This window comes from Notolepis coatsorum (assembly GCF_963971535.1).
Source record: "Notolepis coatsorum genome assembly, chromosome: 5".
Lineage (NCBI taxonomy): Eukaryota > Metazoa > Chordata > Actinopteri > Aulopiformes > Paralepididae > Notolepis > Notolepis coatsorum.
This window is the reverse complement of record NC_140169.1, coordinates 197,899,952-197,913,059: the sequence shown is the minus strand read 5'-3', so window position 1 is coordinate 197,913,059 and position 13,108 is coordinate 197,899,952. Positions and strand designations below refer to the sequence as shown.

At 50.6% G+C, this 13,108-nt stretch overlaps 1 protein-coding gene across 1 annotated transcript in view; it reads right to left on the bottom strand.

Moving 5' to 3' along the window:
* Positions 1-2,715: 2,715 nt before the first annotated feature.
* Positions 2,716-13,108, bottom strand: part of LOC311228505 (beta-1,3-galactosyl-O-glycosyl-glycoprotein beta-1,6-N-acetylglucosaminyltransferase-like) — a gene marked incomplete at both ends in the record, with an annotated part of 67,759 nt that continues 57,366 nt past the window's right edge. Inside the window, one exon of the mRNA XM_084314409.1 lies at positions 2,716-3,189. Coding sequence (XP_084170535.1) covers positions 2,716-3,189 — 474 coding nt within the window. The remainder of the gene's footprint in view (positions 3,190-13,108) is intronic.

Below are 13,108 nucleotides of genomic sequence, written 5' to 3'. Positions count from 1 at the left end.
AATGGGTACCATACAGTACGGCTCAATACACACAATTGTTAAGGGGATGCAGACCTGAGAAAGACGTTTGTCTTGTTTCAAGTTGAAGGCCTTGTTTGACAGCGAGCGAGCGTTGAATAGGGCCAGCCGCGGGGGGCGGGAGGGGAGCTCCCGGTAGGCTGCATTTGTAGCAGGGAGCGGAGACTATAGGGGTTTGCGCCACGACATCCATTGGGCCTCCATGGGCAATGAAACCCAGGGAGAGACAGACTCTGGGCTGGGCCGGTGTATGAAAGCCGGCAGGGAATAATTCCACACACCGGGTTGGACGAGCGGCGGGGCGGGGTTAGGAACGACAGGTGTTTTTCCATTTGGCCGCCGTGCCTCCTCGTTTTCTCCGCTTCCTAGATCGTCTTTAGCGATGGGGGACACCGAGGCACGGACGTATTAGTTCGGCTGGGAGTTTGGCCAGCCAGAGAATCCTTTCTCCCGGTAGTGTTCTCTCCATGAAATCCCCACCACGGAGGTCCATAAAGTAGTACAACTACACGGATATCCAAAAGTAGTTGTCGGTCGTAGATCATTTTTGAATGGTGAAGACGAGACACAAACAAAATGAGGACAAACAGTGACAGTAGGACGCAGCGGCAGGCAGCCGAAAACAGTGGCGCAGCCATCTTACTCAGCTGTCACCAAGCAGAGCCTTGTACTCCCCTTGCTATCAAATAAATAAATACAAATACATTTAAAAATAAATCTAACTAACTAACCTTACTGTCATGCACTTGTCCTAATATACTAACCTACACTGTATCACTCAACACTTATCGCTTTGGATAAAAGCGTCAGCGAAATGACTAAATGTAAATGTAAAATGTAAATATCAGTCACCAAGCAGAGCCTTGTACTCCCCTTGATATCAGTCACCAAGCAGAGCCTTGTACTCCCCTTGATATCAGTCACCAAGCAGAGCCTTGTACTCCCCTTGATATCAGTCACCAAGCAGAGCCTTGTACTCCCCTTGATATCAGTCACCAAGCAGAGCCTTGTACTCCCCTTGATATCAGTCACCAAGCAGAGCCTTGTACTCCCCTTGATATCAGTCACCAAGCAGAGCCTTGTACTCATGGTACCAAAGCACCTAAAAGGCGCTAAAAACAAAATTACAAACATCTCAAAACAAACTGGTCAGACTACTGCTTGACCTTACTCCTAGAACCCACCTCACCCCTGCCCACTTTGACAACCTAGGATGGCTTAGAGTAGACGACAGAGTACAGCAACTTGCAATGGGCCTGGTCTACAAGATACACTACACCACTAAGGTACCCATGTACATGTCAAAATACTTCCCAAAGGTCAGTGAATGCCATGATCACAACACCAGAGGGAGCTCCACAAATCATGTTAAACCCAGATTCGGCTCAAACAAGGGACTAAACCGTTTCGCAATTATGCCACATCAATGTGGAACGCCCTACCCAAAGCTGTAAAGGGATGTGATTGTGAATCACTACCCACTTTCAAAACCACTCTCAAAGAACACCTATGGGAGACTGCAATTCAAAACTGGCCCCTGTAAATGTCCTAACCCCTCCTACCCAACCCCCCCCCACACAACCCCCCCCCCCAACCTCCTCCAATGTACAGTTTTTACGTCAAATGTATATACTCCCTTTTCTGGACTCTTTTTGTATCACAAACAGTACTGTATTTGCAAATCTGGTATGTCATAAATGTATAGATGTAGCAGTACTGTCTATCTGTATGTCATGTATGTCATATATGTCCTGATAAATTGAAAATGGGGGATCCTGATGTAAACAAGACGAAAGTCTTTCTCTGGTCTGCATCCCCTTTTTTTTTATTGATCTTTTTCCCCCTCCATTTTCCTCCGATTTTTCTCCCATCCCAATGTTAGTCGTATGCCAATTCCCAGTCCCTTCCTGGTCGCTGCGCACTTACCCCCCACAGTCAGATCATCTGGGAGAGTGGAGGCTACCACGTGCTTCCTCCGACACACGTCCAGCCAATCACTGCTTCTTTTCACCTGGCAGCGCGGATTCTCATTGAGAGGGCGTAGCGTGTGGGAGGATCACACTATCCCCCTCAGGTCCTATCCGCGCTTAGCAGGCGCCCCGACCGAACTGTAGGAGTCGCTGTTTACAACGACCCGGACCCACCCCGCCAGCTTCTCCCACCCTCTAATACAGCCAATTGTATTAGTGTGAACGGCCAGCCAAGCTGGTGACAACCCCGGAGCTGTGAGCTGGATTCGAACAGGCAAATCCAGCTCACAACTCCGGGGTTGGTGACGAACGCAATCTCCGCTCGGCCACCTAACCGCCCTGGTCTGCATCCCCTTAACAATTGTGTGTATTGAGCTGTACTGTATTGTACCCAGTCTGCAATCTGTTAATAAAGTTTTCAATCAATCAATCAATAAATCAATACCTGTATGTCCCTATGCCATAAATGTCATGTATGTTGTGTATGTCATAAATGTCACTATGAATTGAAAATGGGGGACCCTGATGTAAACAAGACAAACGTCTTTCTCTGGTCTGCATCCCCTTAACAATTGTGTGTATTGAGCCGTACTGTATTGTACCCATTCTGCAATCTGTTAAATAAAGTTTTCATTCATTCATACTCCCCTTGATATCGGTCACCAAGCAGAGCCTTGTACTCCCCTTGATATCAGTCACCAAGCAGAGCCTTGTACTCCCCTTGATATCAGTCACCAAGCAGAGCCTTGTGTCTGAGGTGCGTCTCCAGGCAGCGGATGGCGATGGGATCCATGTCGGAGTCAAACTTATTGGCGAAGAGGTGGTGCTGCTCCATCAGCCACTGCAGGTCCCCGGCGCCGTACACACAGATGGACCTGACGTGACTCCCGTGACACACCGGATACACCGGGTCCTCCTCCCATTCGTGCGACTCCCACTTCACCAGCCGAACGATGGCGTTGATGTCCGTCATGTCGTACTTGGCGTTGGGCCGCGTGAAGCCGTGAACGCTGGGCATGCGCTGGATGGTGGCCCAGAGGAACTCGTCAGGACTGTAGGTGTCTTTGGCCCACTGGATCAGCGTCTGGACCCGCCAGTCCTGGAACACGCTGCGCACGTAGCCTCGGCTGGCCACCATATAGGCACTCCCCGACAGGATGGGCAGGTTGAAGGGAGGCGCCTCTTTGGTCCTTTTTGTAGTCTGAAACCAATGAAAATATTAATTCATATTTGTGTGTATATTTTTTAAGCATAGCCTGCATTATCTTTCGCGACCATGTTTCAATGCCAGAGTCAGGATGGGCAGGTTGAAGGGAGGCGGTCCTGTTGGTGGTCTGACACCAATGAAAACATGAATTATTGAACTACTCCAGGTTATAGCAGCATTGTGGCACATCTGTTGATAGCCTGCCATTACCACCAGCAGCATAACATTGCGACATAATTATACCACATGTAAAAACAAGACCAACACCACAACATCCCATATGTCCACTGTGGAATTATATGCACCCCCCCCCCAAACATACTACCATCCCAGATTCCCTTGTCCCAATACCCAAATGTGCTGTCTTCCAGACAATCCCATTGTCTTCCCTGATCAATCAGTCACCAGTCACCACCCTTCGTCTCTCACCTCCTCCCCCCTTCACCACCACCCCCCTTGTCTACCCCCTTCTCCCCTTCCTACAGTAGCTCCTGTCACCCCTCCTCCCTCCTTCACCCTCCTCCAATTCCTCCCCCTTTCACCCCAAATCCTCCTATCACTTTCCTATCTCTCACCTGGCCACACCCTAGTATAAAGGTCTACGTTTAACATGATTCCAGAGCTCTGTCGAGGATACTGAGCCAGTATCTTTGTGGAGTCATCCGCCATAACTATTGTATTCCGATACTCTGTTTGAGTTAAATAAACCTGATCCAGTACATCCTTGATCCAGTTAAATTCCTCTACACCACCTGCTTGATCAAAGGTCATAGGTTACCTGCAGCACCAGTTGCATGAAGCATCTTAATTTAAGTTTTTCCTCAAAGATTCACTTAAGAATCTTAATTTCATTCAAATAAAACAAGTTGAACAAATTCACATGAAGTCCTTTCCTTAGTGTAACTGAGGGGTACAATTCCCTGACTGTATTGATAAGTATGGTATCATTAAACCACTGCCATCTTATGTACATTACTACTGGCCATACAGTACACAGGTATCTTATGATGAACACTTCCCACAATGACTCGGTTCCACACAAAACTGGATTTAAATATGTATTAGCAGCAATGATAGTACATAATATACTTTACTTTGGATGCGCTTATAAGGCAAAGGAATGTGCGTAGGCAAATCAATAACGTATGTCCATTCTCATATTACGCAGGAGATAATAATACAACCTGAATCTTAGGAATTATATCTATGGTACTCTGGTAATATAGCGGGAGATACTGGTAGGGTCCCTCCGGTCGTAAGCCAGCAAGGGGAGAGGATTTGTCGGTAGTAGAGTCTGGGTCAACGACGATAAAGAGACTCCAAGTACAGGAGACGGTGCAATAATCTCTTGATCCGCAGACGAATACAGCTGTTCTCCGTAGCATGCAGCTCAGCATGGAAGAAAGCTAGCGGCCTCAGGCTTCTGAGAGGCGGGCTCGACGTGGCTCCTCACAGGGTAAATCCCACACAATTGTGGGTGTCTGCGATTCTCCGCTCCATCAATTACAGGACCAAAAGCAAATATAATCCAGCCGAAAAGGGCTATGCAGTCGTCGGTAGGTTATCCAGTGTACATGATCCACACGGTCCTCGTCTAGGGCCCCTCGGGTGAAAGCGCCAGGGTGGTCAGCCCAGCCTGGATAAGCACTCTAGCTGGTACGAGGAAACGTTGGTGATGCTGGTCACTGTAGAACGGTAGCCGCACGATACACTATACACAAATAGACTATTACTGACTTAATAGAATCGGTCGAACTCGACGGTACAGCGTTAAACTCTGATACTTCAGTTATTAATTCGCACGCGGTCTCAATGCTCTATTTGGGGCCAAACAGGCCATACTTCACCGCACGTTGTATCGTGGGTGAGGCTTCAACTTATTGGGTAACTCTACTTCTGTATTCACCTGCGCCGTATTTATACGTTAGGTGAACAAACTAGTACTAGCTTTATTCCTGTCTCATATCCTTGCGAAGAACCGCTCATGTCCAGGCAAGTCCCCGGCGGTGACTTTGAACCAGACCTTGGAGGTATGGCAATGGCGCCTGGTGGACCGCTGTCCAATAGGAGAATGAAATATTATCAATAGTGTCGGGGAGCCTTGGCAACTCTATTAGCCTCGCCACGGCCGAGTGTATATCCGCCCTTGGACGAGCACTTCTGCTGCTCTGACCTTTCCGTCGGCACCGGTAATCACTTTGCTTACGCGGCCGGCCGGCCACATAGCTCGGGGTAGTGACTGGTCGATAATCATGACGACTGTTCCTTCTGTCAAATTGTCTCTCTCTTTCACCCATTTCTGGCGGGTCTGTAGAGACGGTAGATAGTGGAGTAGGAAACTGTTCCAAAACTTGTCAGCCAATACTTGACTGTACCTCCACATTCTTTGGCCGTTCGCTTCTTCAGGCCTGTACACTGTCTGTGGTAGCGCGGGGTCCAGCCGCACCATCAAGAGAGTGTTGGGGGTGACTGGGTCGACATCTGCTACATCACTTGAGACGTAACCGAGGGGCTTTGAGTTCAATACTCCCTCGATCTCCGTGAGGACTGTCGTTAGGACTTCTTCCGCCACAGTCTGGGCCCCAAGCACGGCGTACAGGGCTGTCTTTATTGAACGTACTTCTCGTTCCCAAGTTCCACCGAAGTGAGGTGCATTCGGGGGATTAAACTGGAAATCAATCTGGTATGGAGCGAGGTGGGTCTTAAGTTCTGGGCCCATAGCTTGGAAGCTCTCTCTCAGCTCTCTTTCTCCGCCTTTGAAGTTTGTCCCGTGATCAGACAATAATATAGACGGTTTCCCTTTCCGCGATGTGAATCTTCGGAAGGCCATAAGGAATGAGTCTGTGCTCATGGTTGGAAGGAGTTCTATGTGCATCGCTCGGGTGGTCATGCATTTGAATACAATACCCCACCGCTTCTCGGTCCCTCTTCCTTTCTTTACATACAGCGGGCCGAAACAGTCCATACCGGTGGAGTGAAAAGGCTTGTCGCCGAGTCGGAGGCAACAGGGGGATAGGTCAGCCATCCGGGGTATACTGGGCTGTGCTCGCCATTTACGACAGTCTAGACAAGTCTGCTGGAAACGTCGTACTGCTTCTCTCCCTTGCAGTATCCAATAACGACGTCTGATCTCCGCGAAGACTCTCTCTGCCCCGGCGTGATGCACGTCCTTGTCGTATTTCTTTATGATAAGCTCTGTGACCTTGTGTCGGCTGTTTAAGACTATCGGGTACTTGACGTCATCCGGTAAGTCTGGAGCTCTCCTCAGACGACCACCCACTCTGATGAGATTATGGGCGTCGCTCTCGGGGGCTAGGTGGAGCAATCTGCTGTCTGACGGGACGGGCTTTGCTCCCTGTAGACAGTCTAGCTCGTCGGGGAACGAGTCTCTCTGGGCTCGCTGTATGAGAAGAAGTTCTGCTTCTTCGTCGTTAGCTGCAGTAATGTCAGTAGTGGGCTGAACCTCTGGGTGGTGCCACAGGAATGTCTTTAGCTGCGCACTCTCAAGGGTGAGGCAGTCGTCTATGTTGGGGTCTGTGGGGACGAGTGTGTGTGTCAACCCACAGAACATAGATTTCTTGTTCTCTGCCTCCTCTTCACTCGCCTCCCGTGGGGTGGGTGTAGGCCACTCTTCTTCCGGGAGCTTGAGGAACTCTGGCCCGTCACTATATAGATTGTGACGGGTGAGGTCATCCAGGGACATTCCCCGGGTGATGACGTCAGCTGGGTTGTGTTTTGTGTCCACATACCTCCAGCTTGCTGCTTCTGTTAAATCTTGGATCTCTGTGATTCTGACTCCCACGAAGACCTTGTATCTACACGAATCAGACCGGATCCATGTGAGTACGGTCGTGGAGTCTGACCACAAGATCGTTCTTTGCACCGCGATGGTGAGTTCACGTTGGATTAACATGGCGAGTTGCGCTCCTGCTAGGGCTGCGCAGAGCTCTAGACGCGGGATAGATTGTTGCTTGTGTGGGGCTATTCTGGAGCGAGCCAGGATGAAAGCAGTATGTATTTCTCCTCCCTCCTCTCGGGCACGCAAGTAGGCCACCGAACCGTAGGCTACTTCGGAGGCGTCGCTGAAGACGTGCAGGTCCATCTGGCACGTCTCCGGCCTCACTGTGGGTGGGAAGTAGCTGCGGCGTATGTTGACACCTGGGAGTGAGCTGAGTTCTGTCTCCCACTCTCTCCATGTGGAGGCAAGGTGTTCGGGTATGGGGTCGTCCCAGCCCTGGTCCTTGTCCCATAACGCTCTTACAATCATCTTTGCCCTGGTGGTGTAAGGTAGAATACATCCCAACGGGTCATATTGTCTGGCGAGTGTTCTGTATACACTCCGTCTTGTGGTCGGTAGTGCAGTCGACCTTCCCTGCTCCTTGGTCAGGGGTGTGTGTTTATAATGGAGCGAGTCTGTTTTGAAGCGCCAGACTAGTCCTAATGTCATTTCTTGGGCTTCTCCTGGGATGGTCGCCATCCAGGTCTCGCTGCTTACTGCCTTGTCCTCTGGGGAGAGGCTGCGCAATACTTGAGGGTCGCTGCTGGCAAACTGCCGGAGATCAAAGCCGCCTTTGATCAGGGAGGCGCGGAGCTTGAGTAGGAGGGCCTCGGCTTCTTCTGGCGTCGAGACGCTTTGCAGACAGTTGTCCACGTAGAAACTATTTCCTACACTTTGTCGGACCTCTTCATCAGCTGCTGGGTCCTCTGCGACGTGTTTTTGCAGTGCATACGTAGCACAGCATGGGCTGCATGTGGTTCCGAAAGGGAGGACTTCCCATTGATAGATGGCTGGTTGCTCGTCCCCGATCCTCTCTCTCCATAGGAACCGCAGCAGGGGCTTGTCCTCCTCCACTAGTCGCACCTGCAGGAACATCCCTTTGATGTCGCCGCTGATGGCCACCTTGTCTTGGCGGAAACGTAGTAACACGCCTAGTAGAGAGGGGCCGAGTGTTGGGCCGGGCAAGAGCTCTTTATTCAGATTTTGTGATCCGATCTGGTAGCTGCAGTTGAACACAATACGATACTTGCCGTTGTGGTGGACTTTGTGGTGCGGCACGTACCATGATTCGGTCGTCTGATCGGCCTCTTTAATGTCAATTTTCTTTATGTGTCCCGCTGTGATTAGCTTGTCAATCTCAGCGCGGTACACAGTCTCTTGAGCGGGGTCTCTGGCTAGGCGCCGCTCTGTGTTCAATAGATACCACTCCGTCGCTTCTTTTGGGGCGTGGAAGGTAGGCATACCCTCTCGCCTCAGGAGTGGAGTTGCATATCTCATCACTCCGTTGACTTTGACTCTCTTTGTCCCCCGCTCGAGGAGGGCTATAGCATAAATGTCTTCCTTGGAACGAATGTCTTTCTTTTCGTTCTTAAAGGGCATTGTCTCCAGTGTCCATAGCCTCTCGACATGCTGTAGGAGGGTGGTGTCTTCTTCTGTCACTCTGGAGTGGAGGCAGCTAGTGGCTGCTGTTCGGTTAGGAGACCTAGCGAGGGGGCCTTGTAGTGTCCATCCTAGGCGGGTCTCGACTGCTGCAGGACAGCCTCTGGGCCCTGTGTGGACCCGGTCCATTGGGACGATGAGGTGTGCATGGTCGGAGCCTATCAGCAGGGTCGGGGTGGCACCGTCTATGAGGGGTATAGGTAGTTGACGCAGGTGCACATATTTATCCATCAGCTTGGCGATGGGGTAGGTGTACTGCGACAGGCCTATGTCTTGGCTGGTGAAAGCGTTAGTGATCCTATACCGTCTCTCTGGCTGCCCGCTTGCTGCAATAGTGAAGGAGACATTCTCGCCCTTTATCGTCTTTAGGTCTCTTCTTATTGTCCGAATCGTCATCGTTTCTTCGCTCCCCCGCAGCCCCAGCTGGGCCGCAGCGGACGCGAGGAGAAGGGTCTTCTCTGACCCGTCGTCAAGGACGGCGTAGGTGTCCATGACCTTGTCTTGGTAACTCAATGTTACGCGGACCACCTTTAAGAGCACCCGGGCGCCCCCGCTGCTGGCGGGGTCAATGTACATAACACTTGCCTTTGTGCTGCTTGAGGGTGCAGGCTTTCTTCTGTTACTGTCATGTAGGACGTCCGAGTGGGCTCCGTCACACCGACTACACCTCTTCTTTAAGCGGCAATCGGCTGCCATGTGACTGCGCGCACATCGGTAACAGCGTCGGTTGGACTTTATCCATTGACTCACCTCGTCGGCGGTCATCTTCTTGAACGTGTCACAGTGTGACAGCCAGTGTTCCTTTTCGCAGTACGGGCACACCATCTTCCACTTCTCTTTCATCGAGGGGGTACTGTGGTTCTTGTTGCTCGGTACTGATTCTGCTTGGTGCATGACGGTCACCAATCTGCGGCCATCGTTTGCTCTCCTAGGTCCCTCTCTGGAGCTTGGTGTGCTCCGCACGAACTTATCCAACCGTAGGCTGTTGACTTCTCTCGCCAGGAAGTCGGCTAGGTCTAGGAGGGATGGCTCGGGACCGTTAGGATCACGGTGGTCTCTTTGCCGCCTGAAGCGCTCTTGTCGGGCGGGCGGAAGCTTCTCTAAAATCCTCTCGACATTAGAGTTTGCGTGCAGTTCGTACATACCCTTTTCCTTTTGCGCCCCCAGCATCCCTACCAGGGATTGTACCTTGATAGACAGGTCATCTAGTGAGCGATTGTCTGTGGCTGGGGGTAGACGGTCAATATTCCTTATCTCTTGTATTACGTAGTCCCATATGCGTCCATATCTTTGGTCGAGTGCTGCTAGAGCCGCGGTGTATGGGGTAGTAGAGGTGGAATATGCCAGCGCTATATTGTGCGCTCGGGGCACCTTGAGGTGCTTGAGTAGGATAGCATACTTGTACGGTTCATCAGTTACATCGGACATCATTGTCTCTAAGCACATTCGTAGCTCTGTGTACTGTGCTCTGTTCTCGTGTGTGAAGTCCGGGAACGTCGGTGTGCCAATGTACGATGCCATGGATGGCTGGCACATCGGTGAGCGTTGGAGGAGAGGCCTCCTAGGCGAGTCTCCTCTTACGTGTCGTGGTGGGCTGGTACCTGCCGGGTACCAAGGCCCGCGTACCAAGGTGCTGTTCCTCGGGGCTGGTCGTGCGTCAAGCTCACCCGTGAATTGAGTCGGGGGTCTGTAGCGCAGAGCCACGGGGGTAAAGCCTGGGCTGTACTGGACCTCCTGGTCCTGTGGAGTACTGTGATGCTGTTGGGCTTGATTCTCCTCCTCTCCCTCTTCTTCTTCCTCTGGCAGGTCATCTAGATCCTGTAGTCGTCTATTTAGCCTCTCCGCGGTATAGACCGGTTCTTCCCTGTAGCTGGGTCTCGCTTGGACCGGTCGGGGAAGGGGTTCGGAGAGGGGTATAGGCTCTCTCTGGTGGTCAGGCTCAGGGTCGCTTGATCGGGTAGGGGAGGGTGCCCTTGACCCTTGTCTTGACGAGGCCCTGGAGCCCCGTGCGGAGGGAGGGGGGGTTGCCCTGGTAATCAGCTGCTCCATTATCTGCGCTTGTAATCGGTCGCGCTCGGCTTCACGCTTGGTGAGAGCGAGGTCGCGCTCTGCTTCTCTTTGGGCACCGGCAGCGGCGCGCTGGGCTTCGGCGGCGGCGCGCTGGGCTTCGGCGCGGTCTCTTCCCATATTCTCTTCCGTCTGGAGGCGTCTAATCTCTAGGCGTATGCGGTCTTCTTCACTCCGTTGCTGCGCTTGAAGGCGTTCTCTTTCCATGGAAGAATGTTCGCGCTCACTAAGCGTCTGTGCTTGGAGTCGATCGCGCTCGGTTGAGGCTGCCAGGCTGGCGAGGAAGGCCTACACCAGCATCTTGTCCGCCTCGCTGGGGGAAGACGCTGGTTGAGGTGATCCGCTCCTGGTAGTACTCGTTGGAGATCCGTTCTCCTGTGGCGAATCAAGGAGATCCATCTCCGGCGTGCTCGTCCCTTCTTGTGGTGGGTCGAGTTCCATCCCTGGAGGGCTTTCTTTATCCTGGAGCTCTCCGGGGACTACTTCTTCGGTCTTGGCGGGGGGTAAAGTCATGTCAGGTCCCTCCTGGTCCCCACCGTGAGCTTGGTCAGTTACGTTAGAACCCACTAGGGTCTCTACTGGCGGGGTAGCCTGGTCGGTAGGGTCGGACATAATTTTACTATCTACTTTTTCCGCGTTTACCGTCTGTAGAAAGCTAGGTAGTATACTGGCAACGTAATCCTCTAAGTACTGAGGTGTCTGCCGTCTACGCTGCGGGCGATCTATTTTAGGAGAACCGTTTTGTGGAGTGTTCATCATTGGCCATGTCAATATTAATACCACTATATTAATATTACGCTAGTTACCCTCCGGCTCGAAGGACCAATTGTAACTGAGGGGTACAATTCCCTGACTGTATTGATAAGTATGGTATCATTAAACCACTACCGTCTTATGTACATTACTACTGGCCATACAGTACACAGGTATCTTATGATGAACACTTCCCACAATGACTCGGTTCCACATAAAACTGTATTTAAGTATTTATTAGCAGCAATGATAGTACATAATATACTTTACTTTGGATGCGCTTATAAGGCAAAGGAATGTGCGTAGGCAAATCAATAACGTATGTCCATTCTCATATTACGCAGGAGATAATAATACAACCTGAATCTTAGGAATTATATCTATGGTACTCTGGTAATATAGCGGGAGATACTGGTAGGGTCCCTCCGGTCGTAAGCCAGCAAGGGGAGAGGATTTGTCGGTAGTAGAGTCTGGGTCAACGACGATAAAGAGACTCCAAGTACAGGAGACGGTGCAATAATCTCTTGATCCGCAGACGAATACAGCTGTTCTCCGTAGCATGCAGCTCAGCATGGAAGAAAGCTAGCCGGCCTCAGGCTTCTGAGAGGCGGGCTCGACGTGGCTCCTCACAGGGTAAATCCCACACAATTGTGGGTGTCTGCGATTCTCCGCTCCATCAATTACAGGACCAAAAGCAAATATAATCCAGCCGAAAAGGGCTATGCAGTCGTCGGTAGGTTATCCAGTGTACATGATCCACACGGTCCTCGTCTAGGGCCCCTCGGGTGAAAGCGCCAGGGTGGTCAGCCCAGCCTGGATAAGCACTCTAGCTGGTACGAGGAAACGTTGGTGATGCTGGTCACTGTAGAACGGTAGCCGCACGATACACTATACACAAATAGACTATTACTGACTTAATAGAATCGGTCGAACTCGACGGTACAGCGTTAAACTCTGATACTTCAGTTATTAATTCGCACGCGGTCTCAATGCTCTATTTGGGGCCAAACAGGCCATACTTCACTGCACGTTGTATCGTGGGTGAGGCTTCAACTTATTGGGTAACTCTACTTCTGTATTCACCTGCGCCGTATTTATACGTTAGGTGAACAAACTAGTACCAGCTTTATTCCTGTCTCATATCCTTGCGCAGAACCGTTCATGTCCAGGCAAGTCCCCGGCGGTGACTTTGAACCAGACCTTGGAGGTATGGCAATGGCGCCTGGTGGACCGCTGTCCAATAGGAGAATGAAATATTATAGGCTAAAGGGATATTCCGTGTATATGTACAAGGAATACACAAGGGATATCAAACGATATACAAATATTATGCAATATATATCAATCAATAAATATATATATTCGGTTTAATCTGATCCTTCGTAACACTTAGGATACTTAAGTCTTCTTCCTTTGGTCTTATTTTTTGTATCCTAACTAGTAATTAATTAAAAACGGTTAAGTGTTGCACAATCACCTTTAGCAACAAAAACATAGAAGAAATGTAGGACTGGTTTATTTTCATGCTGATGTCATGTTGTCATATATATATATATTTGTTTTATATTTCATAATTAGTTCCTTTCACTGTTTAGTTTATGTGTGATCTCTAGCCACATTTGTTGTTTCAAGTAGAAGAAGCTTCTTCTTCCTCTG